The sequence below is a fragment of the Stigmatopora nigra genome, chromosome 11 (genome assembly GCF_051989575.1).
Source record: "Stigmatopora nigra isolate UIUO_SnigA chromosome 11, RoL_Snig_1.1, whole genome shotgun sequence".
Lineage (NCBI taxonomy): Eukaryota > Metazoa > Chordata > Actinopteri > Syngnathiformes > Syngnathidae > Stigmatopora > Stigmatopora nigra.
This window is the reverse complement of record NC_135518.1, coordinates 3,270,621-3,290,795: the sequence shown is the minus strand read 5'-3', so window position 1 is coordinate 3,290,795 and position 20,175 is coordinate 3,270,621. Positions and strand designations below refer to the sequence as shown.

The following is a 20,175-nucleotide window of genomic DNA, read 5'->3' as shown; positions in this document are numbered from 1 at the left end:
GTTTATTGGATTATTTTCAAGATTATTCTCATTGGTTTCACTTCACCTGAAATTTTGAATACGATAAGAATAATAAAAGACAAAGGAATGGTTTAAATAGGAAAAGTGCAACACAAAGCTATTTATTTGAGGTCAAAGGTTTTGTCAGTTGCATTGGCAGGTGAGCAGCACAGCAATAATGGTGGACTGGAGACTGAAATTGACTGGTAACCTGGAAGACTTAGAGCATGGATCTGAAACACAATGGCAAATCCAAATATTTGCATGTATTCATAAATTGGCATAAACAGTCCAAAAAAATCTCCCCCAACTTTTTTAGTCAACCCAATCACTTTCATTTTTTTAAGTTCTCGTAAAATAATTTAAAATTGGCTTTTTTTGTCATTATTTGTATCCATAACATGTGGGGCAATAAAATAATCTAATTGTTTGAATGTAGTTGTTGTAAGTATTTGGAGTTGGTTATTTTTAAAGATGAATGTATTGTTGATGTAAATAGGTGTAGCCTTATTAGCGTAAACCCTGCACGTACGTCCTCTACAAAATGCTGTTTTCAAATACCACTACAATACTATGATTATTTTCTAAATGTCCCATTTTAAATGTTTGATTTAAAGCAGCCAAAAAGCTTGATGGCATTAAAACACATGCTGCCTGTATCCGATGTGATCTTGTAACCACATCCAATACTGTACGATTACCAAGAATAGCTGTATTGGATGCTGCTCCGCTGATTGGGACATCACTAGCCTTAAACCGGTCAGTACTAGCTAACATTCAAGTAATTTAAAAACTATAACCAGAGCTGCCAACTATTTCGGAATTTCAGGAGTTTACCCGGAAATACAACGCAAACTCCGGGACTGCCGACAACCTCTCTAAACTCCAAAAGTGTCACTTTAATTTTTTTAAAGCAACCATTTCAGAAAAGTACCAAATTTCCAATTCAAATGCTTCAAAATTTACACCATCAGTACAGCTTCCACAACCTTGATTAAACTGCACCGTAAACCTGAAGAATTCGGTAACAAGAGTGCATTGTGGACCAACCGAGTTACAAGTTCTGACGAATGATTCGTCTTGTGCGACTTCAGCGCATATCGATTTTGCGTGAATCGCATTCACTCCGGATAAACTCTGGAAATGGGACAAAGGTACTCCTGAAATGGGTTTGACAGAGAGTGGCAGCTCTGTATAACTATAAAATACCTTATAAATATGTATCTACATATCTGAAATGTAAAAACATAAATACATAATAGTACCACATCTACCGTATTTTCACGACTATAAGGCGCACTGCATTATAAGGCGCACCCTCAATGAATGACATTTTTCCCATATATAAGGCGCACTGGATTATAAGGCGCACCCTCAATGAATGGCACATTTCAATGTTTTCCATATATAAGGCAAACTGGATTATAAAGTGCCCTGTCTATTTTGGAGAAAAATCTAAGACTTAAGTGCGCCTTATAGTCGTGAAAATACAGTACGTTTTTTTTTTAAGGATTTTTTTGTTTTTATTCTGCGTGGAGGCCACTATTGGTTGAAGTACTATTGTTTATTCAATATATTTTTTTGCATTTATCAGTGACAGATTTTGTTGTTTTCCAGCCTTATTCTATTTCAAACTTGACTGTAGAAGCTAAATACGTATTTTCCATATATAAGGCGCACCACATTATAAGGCGCATCGCATTATAAGGCGGACCCTCAATGAATGGCACATTTTATTTTTTTTCCATATATAAGGCGCACTGGATTATAAGGCGCCCTGTCTATTTTTGAGAAAATGTAAGACTTTTAAGTGCGCCTTATAGTCGTGAAAATACGGTAATAGTTGCACAATCTCCTCTTTCCCTGAGCAGCCAGTGTTCCATGTTTTATTTATTTATGCTTACAATGGTCCTCAGTGTGCTCAGGGAGGTTATCTAAATCAGTGTTTCAGTGCTCAGGTGTGCCATGGGAAATTACAAGAATGTGTCATTCACTGAGGCTGCGCCTTATAATGCGGTGCGCCTTATAGTCGTAAAAATACAGTATGTTTAAATGTGGAGATAAAATACATACCGATGGTCTTAATCCTGGAGGTATTCCTTGTTGGGAGCTCCTGGAGCACCGGACAGTTATCACAGAAGTCGGTACAGGCAGGGCAGATCAGGACACCGTTATATACCCAGTCTCTGACAAGCACACTCACACTCAGAAGATGACCTTGATTAAGACAAAGGAAGGTGTGTCCCTGAATGTGCACTGTCAGTCCCTGAGGTGAACATAATACCTGTGATAGACATATAATTATATATTTAATGTAAACATACAAAATACATTGAAAACTTAAAATTTGATAAAGGGCAAGATGTCTGGGTAACCCAATCAGAGACAGTAGATCAGTTTAGAACAGTGCGTGGAGGCTTACAAGCCTTACTAAAGGTGCTAAAGCCTATCCTAGCCGACTCTGGGCACAAGGCAAGGGACACCCTGAACTGGTGGCAAGCCAAATAATATTTTAGACTATTTTTATTTATTTATTTTTAATGTAATATATGGCGCGAGTGGTTAGCGCAGGGGTGGGCAAAGTTTTTGGCCCGGGGGCCACATTGACTTTAAAAATTTGACGGATGGGCACAAGATACGATACATATAAAAAAGTGCATCCGTTAACAGTACATATGAAACATAAACAGAAAAAAAGGACTAAAGTATTAACATAATCATCACTCATCATTAAAGTAAAAAGTATAAAGTGCAAAGTAAAGTAAAAAGGAATGTATTAAGAAATATTAAAATGTAATTTAAAAAAAGAAAAACACGGGTTCGTTTCTTGCCTTTTTGAGACATTAACACTGTTTCGTTTTTCATTATTATGCTGCAAAAGTGCATTTATTTTTTGTTTTAAGAAATTTAATAACTGTCCTTCGGTCAAAGTAATTATTGACAGTACCTCGTAACAACCAGAACCCCAGTCAGGATAAGTGACCTTTTTGGTGCACTGCTCCATTACAAAAGCTGATTTCTGGTACACACAGATAGAGTTTGGCCCATAGTACTCCGCTGCATAATTTCTCCACCAGTCTGAATATAAAGAGAGAAATAACAAACCAGAGAGATTTACGTAAAAAATATATTTGATTGCAATGAGTTCAGGACACATGCAAGGGTGTGGTTGTTAAATATTTTTATAAATTAGATACAATTCTATTCCATCACTTTACCTTTCCTACACCCCTAGGTCCTTTTGGCAGTATATATACAGTAATACCTCTACATACGAGCATTTTGAGATACGAGTAAAATTTCGAGCAAATACTTATCTTGAGATACAAGACAAATTCTGACATATGAGCATACAACGGACACAAGTGGCTGCTCATAAGAACATCATGGGCACTATCTTTCTACAAGCAACTCCCTCGTGTAATGTCTCTACGAGTACTGGGCAGAACGTTGCATTTTTTTCAGTAATTCTAGTTCTGTTAAACATCATAACCACCAGGTATATGTTACTCTGTAATAGATAGCAAATAGAACAAATAAAAAGGTTTTTCCAATCCAACATCCTGTTTTTGGTGTTTTTTCAGAGGGTTGGAACAAATTAATTTGTTTTTAGTCCATTTCTATGGGAAACGTTGATTTGAGATACGAATAAGTCCCGCAATGCATTTAAGATCGTATCTCAAGGTACCATTGTAGGAGTACGGTATGTATGTTTTTCCGTCACTGGCTATCCTTGATTTGAAGATTGTATATAATGTTTGATATTCCCAGGTAATTGTGATATATTATCACGTCCCTCTATTTTTTTCCAACTGGCCACTTAAACCATTTCCTATCTGGGCATAATTTTTCAATAAACACATTGTTTGCAACCACAATACGATATTGAAGCTTTTCTACGACATATTAAAATGGTAGTTCTAGACATTTAAATTCTCCATTAAAACTGTGTAAAAGTATTAAAAGTATGAATGCAAATTTTAACATTGCCTCTAATCTAAAAAAACTGAAAAAAACAGACCAGCTGTTACTGAAGAAAATGAGAATGCCTAAAGAAAACAACATGTGAGACACACTTGAAAATACGATGAAACAATGATTAAATCTGCTTTTCTGAAATCTCATTTGTCTCAGTGATATCTTAGTCTCCATATTGGCTGATCTGTTGCTTCAAAAGAGGCCACAAAAACTAAAAAGCTCAGTAATTTAATTTTGGGATGGAGGGCTCTATGAATGACGGTATGAAAATTACCTGGTTGGTTTGCTGATACTCTGCAGTTGGAATTTCTCTGATACTCTCCACTCACGTGCCAGCTAAAATCTTGACTAAAAGGACAGAAGTCAGCAATCTCCACCGCACCCCCGAAAAATGACAGCTGGTCAGGAGTTACATCTGGAATCTGTTCAAAATACTACATAAACATATAAATGATAATTAAAATGGACATCATAACAACAAATCCTTCATATGGATATCTTTGAAAAATGTGTTAAAAGCGAGCCCTTTTGCACCATTTTGTTATTACATAATGGAGCTGATAGTATTTAGATGTACAGTGTTCCCTCGCTACTTCGCGGTTCAGCTACCGCGGACTCAGAGCTTCGCAGATTTTTTGGGGGAAAAAAAAAGAAAAAAGATACAAATATTACATTGAAACAACATATTTTAGTTTTTTTGGTATAACATGAATTTCACTCTCTCTACTCGTATTCTATATGTACTGTATACAGGGGGGTAAAAAAAATAAAAAAATAAAAATTAAAATTAAACAAAAAAATGTAAAAAATTATTATTATTTTTTTTTATTAAATTCAAATTAAGCATTTCTGAAGGGGAATCCCTACTTCGCGGAAATTCACTTATCGCGGGTGGTCCCGGTCCCCATTAACCGCGATAACCGAGGGAACACTGTACAGTGGTACCTCGAGATACGAGCTTAATGCGTTATAGGACTGAGCTTGTATGTTGATTCCTGTACCTCAAATGAACGTTTCCCATAGAAATGAATTTAAAAAAATTATTCGTTCCAACCCTCTGAAAAAACACAAAAACATGGTATTGGATTGGATAAACTTTTTTATTTGTTCTATTTAACTATTAACAAAGTAACAAATAAACACTGGTGTACTAGTACTAAAATGTGTTTAATAGTATGGAAATTAGACAGATTTTGCGGGGGGGTTGCACCTGCTGGGGAGTTTGCATGTTCTCTCTGGGCCTGTGCGGGTTTTCGCCGGGTACTCCGGTTTTCTCCCACATTCCAAAGACATGCATGGTAGGCTGATTGGACACTCTAAAGGTCCCCTAGGTATGAGTGTGAGCATGAATGGTTGTTTGTCTCCTTGTGCCCTGCGATTGGCTGGCCCGAAGTCGGCTGGGATAGGCTCCAGCACCCCTGTGACCCTTGTGAGGATAAAGCAGTTCAGAAAATGAGATTTCATTAACACCGCTAATCTGTACCTGATACTCCAGTGGTAACTCCAGGGGGTATTTTTGCAAGTTGCAGACAGCCACGGCTAGATGGTCCTGTCTGCACATCAGCTGCAAAGGAGAGGCTCGCACAGTACCACAGTAAGGCGTAAGAGTATGTTGTCTGAAAAAAGATACAGATAACCTTCATTACGAATGAAATATTTAACAATTCTTTTCAATTCACATGATGGGTATACAGTGTTCCCTCGCTACTTCGCGGTTCAGCTACCGCGGACTCAGAGCTTTGCGGATTTTTTTTTTTTGAAAAAAAAAAAAATACAAATATTACATTGAAACAACATATTTTACAGTTTTTTTTGTTATAACATGAATTTCACTCTCTCTACCCGTATTCTATATGGTGTACTGTATACAGGGGGGTAAAAAATTAGAAAAAATAAAAAAATTGAATTATAAATTCAAATTAAGCATTTTTGAAGGGGAATCCCTACTTTGCGGAAATTCACTTATCGCGGATGGTCCCGGTCCCCATTAACCGGGATAACCGAGGGAACACTGTATTGTGGTAGGGAATGGAATGCAAAAAATGTTAGGGAACTCAGAAAGATTGCAAAATTAGTAAAGGCCAAAGTTTCGGTGATATAAAAATCTTGTGGGAAATGAAACAAAAGAGAGAGAACCAAGAGAGTATATTTTGGAATAATTAGTTAAAAGGGGGAAACTTTGGTGTACTAAACATATGCTTATTGATAATAATCATACATTTAGGTTTATATGGTTTGATTACCCTCAGGCAAATGTCATACCTTTGTCAAGATCAACCTTTGTTAAAATGGCATCTTAGGTTATAAAACTAATCATATTTATGAAAACACCTTTTTACAACTACAACAAATGAATGGTGTACAAATAACAATGACTCAATGCCACATAATGAAAAATAAAGTATCTGTATTAGGGACCTCTGTCTCTGTTTGTCCATCCAGAACTTGCAGCTTTTCATGACAAAATCACAGCCAAGTCCACGTCCCCAGTTCAGTGTCTCGGCCAGGCTATAGTTAACTCGGTACCACCCTGTGTCCTCCATGATGGCCAGCGTCATTCGGGAAAACACTCTGTTTTGGGTGTGCGAACCCGTCATGGCTTCATTCTTATGAAGGAACAAGAAAACAATGAATTTAACTTTTAATTCCTATATTTTCCACATTATCCAGTGTCACTAAAAGACTTGAATGTTTTCAATGGGCCTTACAAACTGATGTGCCTTATTTAGAAATTCTCTTTAGCACAGCTTCATCTAGTGGGTGTATAGCACAATCTCCAATCACCAATACTACTAGTAATACTAGTACTACTAGTAGTATTATTATTGCGCCTCATAATTCTGTGTGCCTTATATATGAAACCGATTTCAAAATAAGCCATTTGAATTTACCCTGATGCACTTTATGGTTCAGAAATTACGGTACACCCTAAATTAAACATGCATACCTCCAAAAGTCTCTTTTCCCAGTGATTAAGTTCAGTCCCCCGACCCCCTTGATTCTCCAGCTCCATTCCTTCTAATATTGGACACTTGAAATGCTCTCTTGCCTCCTCCTAGCCACAAATATAAAAAATGTATAAAGTCAGCCTTTGAATGAAAATAGATCTAACTATACATTGGTTTTGAATTGATGCCAAACTGAGCTAATCGGTATATTTAAATTAAAAATAAAGTCAGTTAAGCCCCTCTCCCAAATGTTTTTTAGTAAATATGACTGCTGTAAGTATATTTATAAAACAATGTAATCTTATCTACAGACAATTACATACATTTTCTAAATTCCACACGCGTATAAAAACCCGAAATTTCAATTCAAGTCAATTTAAGCCAGAGTTACAGGGTTTTTATTTGGCACCGATAGACCACCATTCAACACTCAAGTGCAGCCATTAGTAGAGTTAATATATAACATCCTATTGAAGGGATTGGTTGCTATATACAGATATTTTGATGTGGTTGCTCTACAAATTAGCTAAACAGGTTTGAATGGATGAAACTTTCCAGTTATTTTGAATGGAAGCAAAGGTGACTTCTTACCACAACACGTGGAGTTACAACGACGTGGACTTCATGTCGCACCATTAGTCCTCCTCTAATGTCCCACAGTCTGTTGACACGCTTGATCACTGCCTCACTCCACTGATACAGACCCTGACTGGGACAGAGGTATGCATAAATAATTTGGAGATTTAAATGATTATGTTGAACCCAAAGATCATCAATATGATCAATCAACCAATTCTTAGTTTTTTTACTTAAAATATGGTTAATCAAACAAATTGCTATGGTTTTATTTTGAGGTACGAGCTTAATGCCCTCCGGGACTGAGATCGTATGTCGATTTACTCGTTACTCAAATTAACGTTTTCCACAGAAATGAACTAAAAACAAATTCATTTGTTCCAACCATCTGAAAAAAAACATCAACAACAGGATATTGGATTGGAAAAACATTTTAATTTGTTCTAATTTGCCATGTATTCACAAAGTAAGAAATAACTAGTGGTTTAATAGTGCTAAAATGTGTTTAATAGTACTAAGATGTGTTTAATAGTACCAAAATGTGTTTAATAGTACTAAAATGTGTTTAATAGTACCAAAATGTGTTTAATAGTACTAAAATGTGTTTAATAGTACTAAAATGTGTTTAATAGTACTAAAATTAGACAGATTTCGCCGTAGATACGGAAATGGGAGAGCTGAGATCGATTTGAGAAGAAGAAAAAAAGAACGCCAAATATGAGGTTCCATTTTTTATGCCTGCTCCTTATTGTTTCTCAATGTATCATATTTCTTATTATCATTATTTCTTTCAGATTTCCCACAAATGTGTTTTTCTGGTTTTAGAAGTGGTGTAAATCCACAACTAGAGTAAAATCTGATAAAATTAATTACATTTGAACAATGTCTCCACTAATTAAAAAAAAGCAATCACCTCTCATTAAAAGCAGGAAGGCCACTGGAAAAGCGAGGAGTCAAAGGTTTGCCATCATCATCCCGGTAGAAAGCAAACAGACCGGCAGAAAACCCCTAGTGGAAAGATAACATTTGAATGATTACCCAATTTTCTTAAACTGTTGAATACATAAACCTAAATCATGTGCTGTGAAAAAGTATTTGCCCTCTTCACTGTCTTATTCTTTTGGATTATTACCCCACTTTGATGTTTAAGATAACCATACACATGTGTATGTGTGTTGTGTTGATGTAGTGATACAATAACAATACAGTTTCCTTTTCTTAAATTACTTATAATTAGGGTGTTTTAGTTTCATCCCTACTCTTCAGAAATGTAACTGTCCGAATTTATGGATTTTTTTTGCATTAAGAACAACGTACATACACTCATAGAGCAGGACAACAATGTTTTAAAAAACTGACATTATCCAAAAGTGAATACAGGTGTCCCTCTATTTTAAATGAATTGGTTCCAGAGCTTTTTTCTCAATTTAAAAAAAAAAAAAATACTTGAAAATTTTGTAAGTAGTGGTGCACTTTATATGTAAATTCTCTAATTTGTTCGCTCCACCCCGTGCTCGTAGATATCTGTTATAAATGAAAGAGATGCGGCAAAAAAGACAGTGCGCTAAATTCACGTACAGTCTCTCATGTCTTGGCCACCTGGCTTTCTCGTATCTCAAAATTTGTATCGCATTTCGAGATAATTATTTGCTTGAAATTTTACTCGTATCTCGAATTGGTCACATGTCGGAGTGCTCGTATGCCGAGGTACCACTGTATGCCTAAAATGTCTTTTCCTGTGTCTGTATTCTCAACCTCTTGCTACTATGACAGTTAAATTTCACGAATAAGGGATGAATAATATAATCTAATCTAAAAATTCTTCATTTAAATAATCACCCCGAAACAAAAAAATAATACTTTTTAAAAAATCAGGCTCTGAGGATTGACCATTCCTGGCCCATGCTACAGAGTGACCAAATTTCAAGAAAAATTGGTTCACAATTGACAGCATAGCAGACCAACAAAGAACAACGTGAGTTGTGATACCATGACAGCATGTATAAATGACTTGTAATTATTCTCTTAAGGTTTACTGTACAGTCATACCTTGAGATACGAGCTTAATGCGTTCCAGGACTGAGCTCGTATGTCGACTTACTCGTATCGCAAATCAGTGTTTCCCATTGAAATGAACTAAATACAAATTAATTCATTCCCACCCGCTGAAAAAACAGCAAAAAAAATGATATTACAATGAAAAAAATATATATAATTTATTCGTTGTAAATCACCATTTGCTAACAGAGTAACAAATACCTAGTGGCAGCATGTATAAATGACTTGTAATTATTCTCTGAGGGTAATGAAGTATTGTTTGAAATCAATGAATGATTGGCTTTTTTAAAAAGGGGTTTTACTTTCTATAAGATATTTTTTTTACCTTTGGTTTAAAAAAACAACAACAAAAACATACTGACCAGAGCATGGATGATTTCGTGTTTCACAGTGGAAAGCATTCCATCAAATTCTTGTGGCTCGGACGAGATCATGGCGGGACACAAGTTGGCATAACCAGCTATAGGTCTAAAGAAAGAAAATGGCAAAAAAAGATGTACTCCACAATCCAGTATAATAAACTTCCATTATTACAACAATGCACAAGAAGTGAGTCACTGAAAACAAAATAACTAATTCTCATGATGTTATTACTGACAAATTGGCCCTTTAGCAACATTGTTCTGAACAAACAGTATACTTCAAAGACACAAGAGAGTATTTCTACAGTTGAGAATGGAATTGATAGTTCTATGTTAATCACACACTCCATCTACAGACTGTCAAACTCACAGTTCGATGTCAGTTTAGAAGAGTTCATACAATGAGAAATTGAATAAAGATTATTGTCCTTGTTGGCCAATTTGACAACAACAATAATACATGCATGTAAGTATTGCATATGGGCAATTTACACATAAAAAAATCTGTACGCTTCCAAAAAAGAAATAAACAATATTAAAGTTTACTGTACACTCATACCTTGAGATACGAGCTTAATGCGTTCCAGGACTGAGCTCATGTGTCGATTTACTCATAACTCAAATCAGCGTTTCCCATTGAAATGAACTAAATACAAATTAATTCGTTCCCACCCTCTGAAAAACAAGCAAAATAACTGATATTACAATGAAAAAAATATATAATTTTATTCATTGTAAATCACCATTTACTAACAGAGTAACAAATGGCTATGACGTTTGATAATAAAATGAGACATATAATACAATGCAGAGTTTGCGGATGGGAGAGAGACTTGACGGATGCGCTCGTAACGTAACATAAACTTTAAATGTAACTTAAATCAATTTATATTCCTATACACGCACACCTAAAAAAATAATCTTACGTTGCGCAAAATTTAATCCTTCTTGTGCAATAACCAAGGCAAAAAGGTTCATTTATTCAACCGTGGCTTTCGAGGTGAACTTCCTGCTTTTCCATTTGTATTGGCGACCCAGCCTGGCCACCTGGCTGTCTCGAATGCTCGTATCTCAAAATTTGTCTCATATCTCCAGGTAAATACTTGCTGGGAATTTTACTCGTATCTCAAATTCCCCGTATGTCGGAGCACTCGTATGTCAAGGTATTACTGTAGTACAAGGCTAACCCTACTACCTGTCCAGCACTGACTCCAGCTGGCAGTAAGCTGCATACGCCACAATGTTCTCCAGTCCACATCGTTTTGTGACAATAGCACTGACATAGAGGATGAAGTCAAACCCTTCCACCCCTGGGCCGTCAGGGGGACCTGATGGAGCACAGGACTTCCCCGACTCAACACACATCTTGCATTGCTAAAAATTAAAGAGAAATTTGAATAAAGAACATCATAAAAGTCTTGTTTATTAAATTCAGATCCAAATTTAAGTGGGACCATGGTATTTGAAAACCGCAATTAGATCAGGACTTTTTTCTGTGATATTTTGTTGAACTTTCTTCCTTAGTATTCTCAATTGTTATGGACTTTTGGGTAAGTATTTTACTGAAAACTGAGCAATTAAACAGATTTATGAATATAAATATGTTCATTAATATGTGCTGTCCCTTATTAACTAAATAAAACTAAAACTCCCAGTGTGCATTCGTGAGTGATAAAGGTTTTACCATGTTTATTTTTTGGGTGATGTTCTGGTGCTAATTTTAATTTATTTTTTAACTTCCAATACAATTTTCTTCAAGATATGTTTTGCTAAATCTGATGCAATATTTATATTTTTACACCCGTCATTTTATGAAGTGTGATACTTGGTAAATGGAGAATTGGTATTTAAAAGTAGTGTGTAAATCTCAAACAGGAATCACTGGTGCGTTTGGAAGATGACATTCTATGCTAAACAGGTTTTCATATTTGATTGAACTCATTTAGTTTCTCTCATGTGAAGAGGTATGACTGCACTTTTGAATTGAATTCTTATTTTAGAGAATTGTAAAGTTCACAATTGTACAATGTTATATCATTTTAAAAACATTTCACAACATTACACATCACACAATTACTTTCATATTTGCATACTTTTGATATTTACATTGAATCATTTTTCCACCTGAAACCATTAAAAATGTTATAAGTATTTGCACTGTAACTGTCATAGTGTTATAAAAAAATGGGGTCGAAAATACATTTAATTTTAATTTAATGAATCTCATCTCATTTTCTGAACCGCTTTATCCTCATTAGGGTCGCAGGGGCTGCTGGAGCCAATCCCAGCTGTCTCAGGGCCAGAGGCGGGGGACACCCTAAATCGGTGGCCAGCTGATGGCAAGGCACAAAGAGACGGACCACTCCCACTCATACACAGGGGGAATTTACAGTGTCCAATCAGCCTACCATGCATGTTTCTGGAATGTGGGAGAAAACCAGAGTACCCAGAAGAAACCCACGCAGGCCCAGCCGGGGAGAACATGCAAACTCCACATAGGTGGACGTGACCTGGATTCGAACCCAGGACCCCAGAGCTGCTAACCGCTCGCTCGCCCCACCGGGCTGCCCCATTTAATAAATTTGATATTTAATATTTACATTTAATTTTACTGCATTCAGCCAAAGCACTTTCTCTGTCCGTGCCGCAAATACCTGGAACTCAATTACAAATAACATCTGAACCTCTTCTCTAATCATCTTAAAGCCTGGCAGTTGGATGAAAAAAAATTGCGTGTGTGTGTGTGTGTGTGTGTGTGTGTGTGTGTGTGTGTGTGTGTGTGTGTGTGTGTGTGTGTGCGTGCATAGTATGAGTTATCGTTTATCTTCAACCTACACAAATCACTAAAGATGGAAATTAGCCCTCGGGTACAATCTTACATATTTACAAATAAATGTTCATTAATTAGAATATAAATATTTTCATTAATATGTTCGGTTCCTAATTAAATAAATCAAACAGAAACTCTGATTTTGTGCATATTAGCATGATTAATTGCACCACACAAATTAAAGTTAAAGATTGCATCATTTTCATGCCGTAAAAATAATGCTTCCGACCTGCAAGTGGTGCTGAGGTACAATGATTGGGCCACAATAGGTGATATTTGCACAGGCATTCTGACAGTAGCGATGCGGATCATCCCTCCTCTTGAGATACTGATTAGTTGCACATTGTCTGTAGAAGGATATATAAACAAAAACATTTTAGTTCATTTATAAAAAAGATAAAAACATGAATAGTCATACATCTACCTACGAATGCCTCTAGGTACAACATTTTCAAGTTACACATTTTATTTAATTATTTATTTAAAGACATTAATAAATATTTTTCTCTCATTTTTGCATGTCCTCACATCTTTCATACAAAATTGAGACACTTTGACCAATTTCAAAGGGTTTAGTTGGGAGTTGTGTAAAGACCGTGGAACAAATTTGAGAACTTACATATAAAGTACATATCTACTTATGGAATTTTCAAGTTACAAAAAAAGCTCTGGAACCAATTATTTTAAAATTGAGGTACAACTGTATTCACTTTTGGACAATGTCAGTTTTTTTTAATTATTATTATTATGATTTGTAATTGTTGTCCTGCTCTATTAGTGTATGTATGTTGTTCTTAATGCAACGATTTCCATAAGTTCCATAAAGTTACGTTTCTCTAAAGTAGGTATGAAACTAAAACACCCTAATTGCAATTAATTTAAAAAATCTAAACTGTATTTTTATTGTATCAAAATTAATATAGGATGATAATTAAATGAAGACGACAGCTCATGTCAACATACACCTATGGAGCACATCCACTAGGACAGGAAAGCTGAGTGATTATTGGAATGGTGTCACAATTTCGTCAAGCCTTTCCAAGAGTTCTTGGAGGCAGTATAGCATTCCCCATGGTGCAACAACAGTGGCAAAATCTGTCTAACGATCATATCAATTCTGGAATGCTTGTTATATATTGGTGCTTTCAGACTGTCAAACGGTGGACCTGAATACTGTATATAATTGATCGTATTTTCATACCTGTCAACCTCTGCCCTTATAATTGATTATGATTCCCCGTACAAACCCCCCAAAAAACGTACAAACACCGTACGACGCATGTTTACTCGCGGTGGCTCCTCAATGCTTGCTTCCACGATATTTACTCTATGTATATCTACACATGCGCATGTCATCCTTTATCGATATTGCCGTACGCACCACTAAAAAAAATACATACGATTTAGGATAATTTTTGCTGGTATACCGTGACAATAGTAACAATCGATGTCAGTTGTGCCGTTGGCTACCAGCCTACGAGACTATCTGGATTTTAGCCAAAACGGTCTTGTTGAGATCAGTTTTCATAAATATTGGCGATTTTTTCCCCCTACAAAAGTTGGTGTACGGCGTACATGATTTGAAATGATAAAAAAAACGTATAAAATACGTATAAAACGTACAAGTTGACAGCTATGTATTTTCTGTACTATAAGACACACCAGAGTATAAGGCGCACCTTCAATGAATGGTATATCTTTGAATTTACAGAAGACACATACCTACTGAGAAGAATAGGGCTGACCCTGTGCCTCACAAATAAGGCTTTCTGTAGATAGTCAATTGCCTGGGGAAACAGCTTATCCTAAGGGCAAACATAATTAAACTTGTTATATGTACAATAGGTCTCATGCACTCAGAGATTCCAGGGAGGGATCTGCTATCGTACTCCGTCATCCCGGCAACAAATGCCATAAAACAAATAGTGGAGAAGACTGCCTACCATCTGTGTTTGCAGGAAAATGAGGGAATTCTTACCTTCACCAGTCTTCTTTTGATTGCAGGGAGCCTGAAGGTAAAGAGAGATTGTTGTTTAAGGAAAGTTTGTCTTTGAAAATGAGATGAAATGAAATAAGAAATGGCTGGAAATTCATGGCTCATTGTGTCTCAAATACCACATTTGTAATTTGTGTGTAGATCTCATCATACTTGTGCAATAGCATGAAAATAATTTGGTGTTATCTTAAAAGAACTGATGAGAAGATCATCGGCTGCTCTCTGCCTTCACTGGATGACATTGCCAGCCCTCCCTCAAGAACCAGGAACATTGTCAGGGACCAATACCACCCTGGTCACAACCTGTTACAGCTGCTGCCCTTTGGCAGACGTTACAAATCTCACAAAGCATGAACAGATAGACTAATGGACATTTTTTCCCATAGCCATCAGGAATCTGAACTTGCATTAGCACGACACACAATTTGAGGAGAAAGCAGAATTTTTCCCAAGGACCTTGTTCAGATTGGCACCCGAAATCTAATTTTTAGGCTATCCAGATGGAAAGCTGGGGGTAGTTGAAGCATTGAAGGTCATGACGGCCCGCCACTGACCAATCCCTACTTTAGTGTAAAATAAAATTCAATTTTTTTCAGATTCAAGGTAGATTCCTTGCAGCACTGATTGGCCAACCAAATGCCACGAGATGATCTGCAGCCAGTGATGGTCAAGCAGGGCATGTTATAATGAATAGGCATGATAAGTCAATGAGTCTTGTTCTCCGACTCACCGAACCTCTAGGGTTCGATCGAACCCAGGTAAAGAACTACTGCTCTAGAAACATAGGCCAGGGGTGTCAAACTCCCTTTGGTCTGCGGGCCGAATACATCTTAATTTGAGATCAAGCGGGCCGGACCAGTAAACTCATTGCAAAATGACATAGAACTAACAATAAGCCCACCTTTTTCCTTTGTATTAGTCACTATTACTAATAATTAGTGCAAAGAATGAGTAAATTATCAAAATGTTTATTAACAGAATTTTCCTTTGACATTATGAACAATATATGATGAACAAGAGAATAAAATAAGAACATAAATAAATGTCAATTCATGTTGTCTGCACTTACAAAAACAAAGCGCCCCCTAGCGGATAATACACGAACTACAAATTTTAAATAAAATTCTTTTTTTTATACAATGCATCTTTTGTACCCGGGCCGTACCAAACCAGCAGACGGTCCGGATCCGGCCCGCGGGCCGTATGTTTGACACCCCCGCTCTAGGCAGATCGCATCCACCCCCAGGATATTGCCAAAGAAGAGCTTTTTCGACCACGTTATTGACTTCTACCCCAGAGATAAAAGAATCCACCTAAGATTCCACTGGCTCTGCTTCCTCTTGGGAAGGCATGGAAACCACTATATAGTGCACTGCCTTCCCCTCCTGAGAAATGATAAAATAAATAAAACAACCAGCAAATAGTATATGATTGTGTTGTTAGACAATGAATTACTTTAGCATACTCACTCATCCACACTGTGGTCGTAGATGATTTTAATCTTCAGGAAATGGTCATCAGCATTTCTTTTAATGACATGCACAGGCTTCAAATGCACAAGATGGACAACCTGAATGAGAATTAAGCAATAGAATAGTGGTATAATTTTACTGAAAAGAAAAATGTATGCAATTTTTTAAATATAATATTCTTTTTGTGACCCTTCAATACAGAGAGTACCTGCCTCTTATGATTTTTTTTTGGTTACCATGAATGAAAAAAACCCTCATGATTTTTTTATTCATTAATGATAGGCAGCTGCTTACTAGAGCTCTAAATTTCACCACCAGCTGGTCAAAACTGGAGCTTTAGTAATATTCTGTTGAGTACTGGAATCAGAATGAGAAAACATGACTCCATTTTTGGGGATGAAATCTGTTTTTTTGGTTTGTTTTACTATCGTTGCCCTTTAGCTGTCTCTCACACAACCAAGATAAGAAATATTGTGAAAAAATATATATCTATAGTAATCAGTTGCGTCAGATTGCCTTACTGCAGAAATGTACCAAAATGAGAATTATTTTTCCATTGACTTTTAGTCATAAGATATTATCTGGGTGATATGTGGGCGGTCCCTAACTCAGATTTAAGAAAAACTGTAATATCTAGCAACGTGTTTACTATTCATTTGGAGGCAGAACCAAAGGAGATGCATTTTTTTTTTTTACAAAATTTCCATTATTGTCCTCCACATGCAGATACGAAAGTGGCCCGGCAGATGAGTGGTTAGTGCGTCGGCCTCACAGTTGGGGACCTGGGAATTATAATCCACGTCGGTGCACCCGTGTGGTTTGCATGTTCTCTCCGGGCCTGCGTGGGTTTTCTCCGGGTACTCGGATTCCCTCCCACATTGCGAAGACATGCATGGTAAGGTGATTAGACACTGTAAATTGCCCCTAGGAATGAGTGTGTCATATTTATGTAATGTTTGTTATCTGGGCATTTCTTAAAGCACTACCACTACTATCACTTTAATACAAATAATAGGAATGGCCATTTAGAGCAGCTGTCCCCAACCCGGGACCGGTAAATCTGTTTAAATTTTCTCGTGGACTGGCTAATGGGGAGGGCGACAACTTAAGGCAAAATTGTGTGGGGGTGGGGTCGGTACACGAATAACACCCACGACGGCAAAAAAAAAAACCTGGGTCCCAATTATAATAGAAATTATCTCATCTCATTTTCTGAACCGCTTTATCCTGATTACGGTAACGGGGGCTGCTGGAGCCAATCCCAGCTGTCTCCGGGCCAGGCCAGAGGTGGGGGACACCCTTAATCAGTGGGCACAAGGAGATGGACAACCATGCAATTTAGAGTGTCAAATCAGCCTACCGTGCATGTTTTTGGAATGTGGAGGGAAACCAGAGTACCCAGAGGAAACCCACAAAAGCCCGGGAGAACATGCAAACCCCACACAGATGGACATGAACTGGATTTGAACCCAGGACCCCAGAGCTATGAGGCCGACACACTAACCAACAGGCCGCCCATAGCAATTTTTTTTTTTATTATTATAACAAAAATTATCATTTAAAGTAAGACGGCGAGATTGAAAACGTTAATATTTTTTTTACTCTGACGGCCCGGCACTACAAAGCTCGTGGACCGGTGGTTGGGGACCACATGATTTAGAAGTTACATTGTTTTTACTGGTTATTTGTCTCCTTATGCCCTGCAATTGGCTGGCCACCAATTCAGGGTGTCCCCCCCACCTCTGGCCAGAAGACAGCTGGGATATGCTCCAGCACCCCCTGCGGGCCTCGTGAGGATAAAGCGGTTCAGAAAATGAGATGATACAGATACATACTATTGTGATATAGTCGCCTATATATAAACCTCAATGTGAAGCAAATATGGAACATCCAACAGACCTTTTTTGGACTATAGAAAACGTGAAGAATGTTTACCTCATTTGGAAGCGGAACATGGTGTTTGCACGTCCCGTGGCAACGGATTAAAACGGCATGGATGAGGGCAAAACAAATAATCCAGCAAGCAGATAGTTTGCTCTCTATTATTAATCTCAGATCCATACTCCAGTTTTAAAAGTAAACAAAACACAGTAGGTCAAAATCAAAACCAACTGCACGGCTTCATTGATGTTCGTGTTCAATCCTTGCATTGTAGTTGGCATAAATCAGGCAGTACACAATGTGTATTCTGAAACAAAACAAAAAACAGGTTGTTTTTACTTCTATCTCTAAAGGCGGATTTCGTGTAGTACATTGATTCGCCATGACGTCACATCCCGATGCAATATGGCTGTCGTAGAACGACGCCTTTACACCCACTTTAAGTGTACTTCAGACATCTACATTTAATTACCAAAAGAAAAGAGCGTGGTTATGATTCAGGCTGGGTGTAGAATAAAAGTTATAATCAATTTAAATATGCAGTGACATTTCTGTATCTAGTGTTCATGAAAAAAGTTAGATTTACTTAAAAAGGGACAGCGTATATTAATGATCCTGTCTATATTCATGCTAATCAACGTATATATGTAATATTGTAGTCTAGGGCTAATTTCCATCTTCATTCCATCGTCAGCTGTTAAAAAAAAATGATTAAAAATTGAGCAATACATATCGCTATTTAAACTCAATTTTGGCCCTGATGCAAAATCTTTCTTGCATATAATGTGAAAAATATATAACGTAGGACAGGTGAAATCAAACTATTATTATCATGTTGATACATAAATTGAAATATTGTGCTTTTGAAACCTATTGAAAAAGTACAGCATAATGAAAATAAGTTTAGCTTTGTGTTTGGGTTCTTTTACGTGCGTTTTACAGTCATTAATTCTACCCTTATTAGGGTCAATATCAAAAGGAAGTTAGTAACTAATCCAGTAGTGGTTTTCTTACTGCAAAACAGAAAATAACCAATTAATAGTAAATGTGTCGCACCTGCATGTTGTGCAATGTGCAAATGTCGGTCCTTTCGGAGAAGGCTTCATCATGTGATATTTGGTGGAATAAATGATCCAATCAACTTCTGCGAGTGTCTGGGTTTCTTAGAAATTTCATCCAAATTGCCATCCATTTTGCGCTTAACTCGAGCAGGCATATTGATAATACTTAACAGTGCTATGTACGCTTAGAACAACCCCAGAAATTACAGGATTTGTTTCAAAAGACTGGTGATTTAGTCATCTTTAATAATACTTACTTCCCTTATGAAAAAACAAACAAAATTGTTATAGCGATAGAGGCTGCTAATGCAATCTATTCCGTATCAATTGCCAAAACAAATCATTTGTCAGAACTTGTAACTCAGATGATACACAATGCACTCGTGTTACCAAATTCTGCCGGTTTACAGTTCAGTTAAATCAAGATGGCGGAAGCCGCAGCAATGGTGTGAAATTTTGAGGCATTTAAATTGGAAATTTGGAACTTTTCCAAAATGTTTGCTTAAAAAAAATGATAATTTTTATTTAATTTCCGGAGTTTAGGGAAGTTTTGTTGCCCGTCTGGATCAACTCTGGAAATTCCAAAGAAGTTGGCAGCTCTGCTGTTGGAAAATAATTAATAAACAGGATTCAGATCATCAGAGGTTGTTTTTTTTTTCTCTTGCAAATAAAGAATGTTGTTTTGAGAAGTGACCTGGAGCTCCAGCGTATGTTTTCCCAGTTTTTTTTTTTTTAGACATCCTCCAGTACAGAAAACGAGCATGTGGCATTGTGAGTACGAGGTTAAAAAGGAACAAACGCCACTACAAATCAAATTTGAGCATTTAAGATAGTTCACCGTCGTTCTTGACCTCTGGAAAAACTATTTGACTATCAGGAGCAAAGAGGCGAAAAAATAACCAAGTACGTAGGTAGGATCCACTGTGATCAACAGGAAAGTAACAAAAACATTTAATCTAGGGCAGGGCATTACATCTCTCCTGGGTTTTTACTTAACTTTTGGACCTTTTCGA

General features: G+C 36.9%; 1 protein-coding gene across 2 annotated transcripts; it reads right to left on the bottom strand.

Moving 5' to 3' along the window:
• Positions 1-88: 88 nt before the first annotated feature.
• lmln (leishmanolysin-like (metallopeptidase M8 family)) lies at positions 89-18,522 on the bottom strand. Of its 2 annotated transcripts, XM_077728017.1 has the most exons (16): positions 18,156-18,522; positions 16,218-16,318; positions 14,731-14,761; positions 14,475-14,557; positions 12,982-13,099; positions 11,118-11,296; positions 9,923-10,028; positions 8,416-8,510; positions 7,518-7,635; positions 6,926-7,033; positions 6,397-6,584; positions 5,462-5,594; positions 4,253-4,412; positions 2,948-3,078; positions 2,074-2,284; positions 89-233 (listed from the first exon to the last, which is right to left on the bottom strand). In XM_077728017.1, exons 1-16 carry the CDS (start codon positions 18,279-18,281, stop codon positions 145-147), a joined length of 1,977 nt encoding a protein of 658 aa, XP_077584143.1. In that variant the 5' UTR covers positions 18,282-18,522; the 3' UTR covers positions 89-144. The 2 variants fall into 2 exon arrangements, with proteins under 2 accessions (XP_077584143.1, XP_077584144.1); XM_077728018.1 differs by lacking the exon at positions 89-233 and having other exon boundaries at positions 2,187-2,217.
• Between the last annotated feature and the right edge of the window lie 1,653 nt (positions 18,523-20,175).

Bases quoted from the DNA above. Each gene is read 5' to 3' on its own strand.
- lmln (XM_077728017.1), bottom strand. From the start codon at position 18,281: ATGGATCTGAGATTAATAATAGAGAGCAAACTATCTGCTTGCTGGATT. The intron at 3,079-4,252 runs GTAATTTTCATA...CTTTATATTCAG, and splicing joins AGTATCAGCAAACCAACCAG to ACTGGTGGAGAAATTATGCA. The intron at 2,285-2,947 runs GTACTGTCAATA...TGTCTATCACAG, and splicing joins GGGGTTCTGGTTGTTACGAG to GTATTATGTTCACCTCAGGG.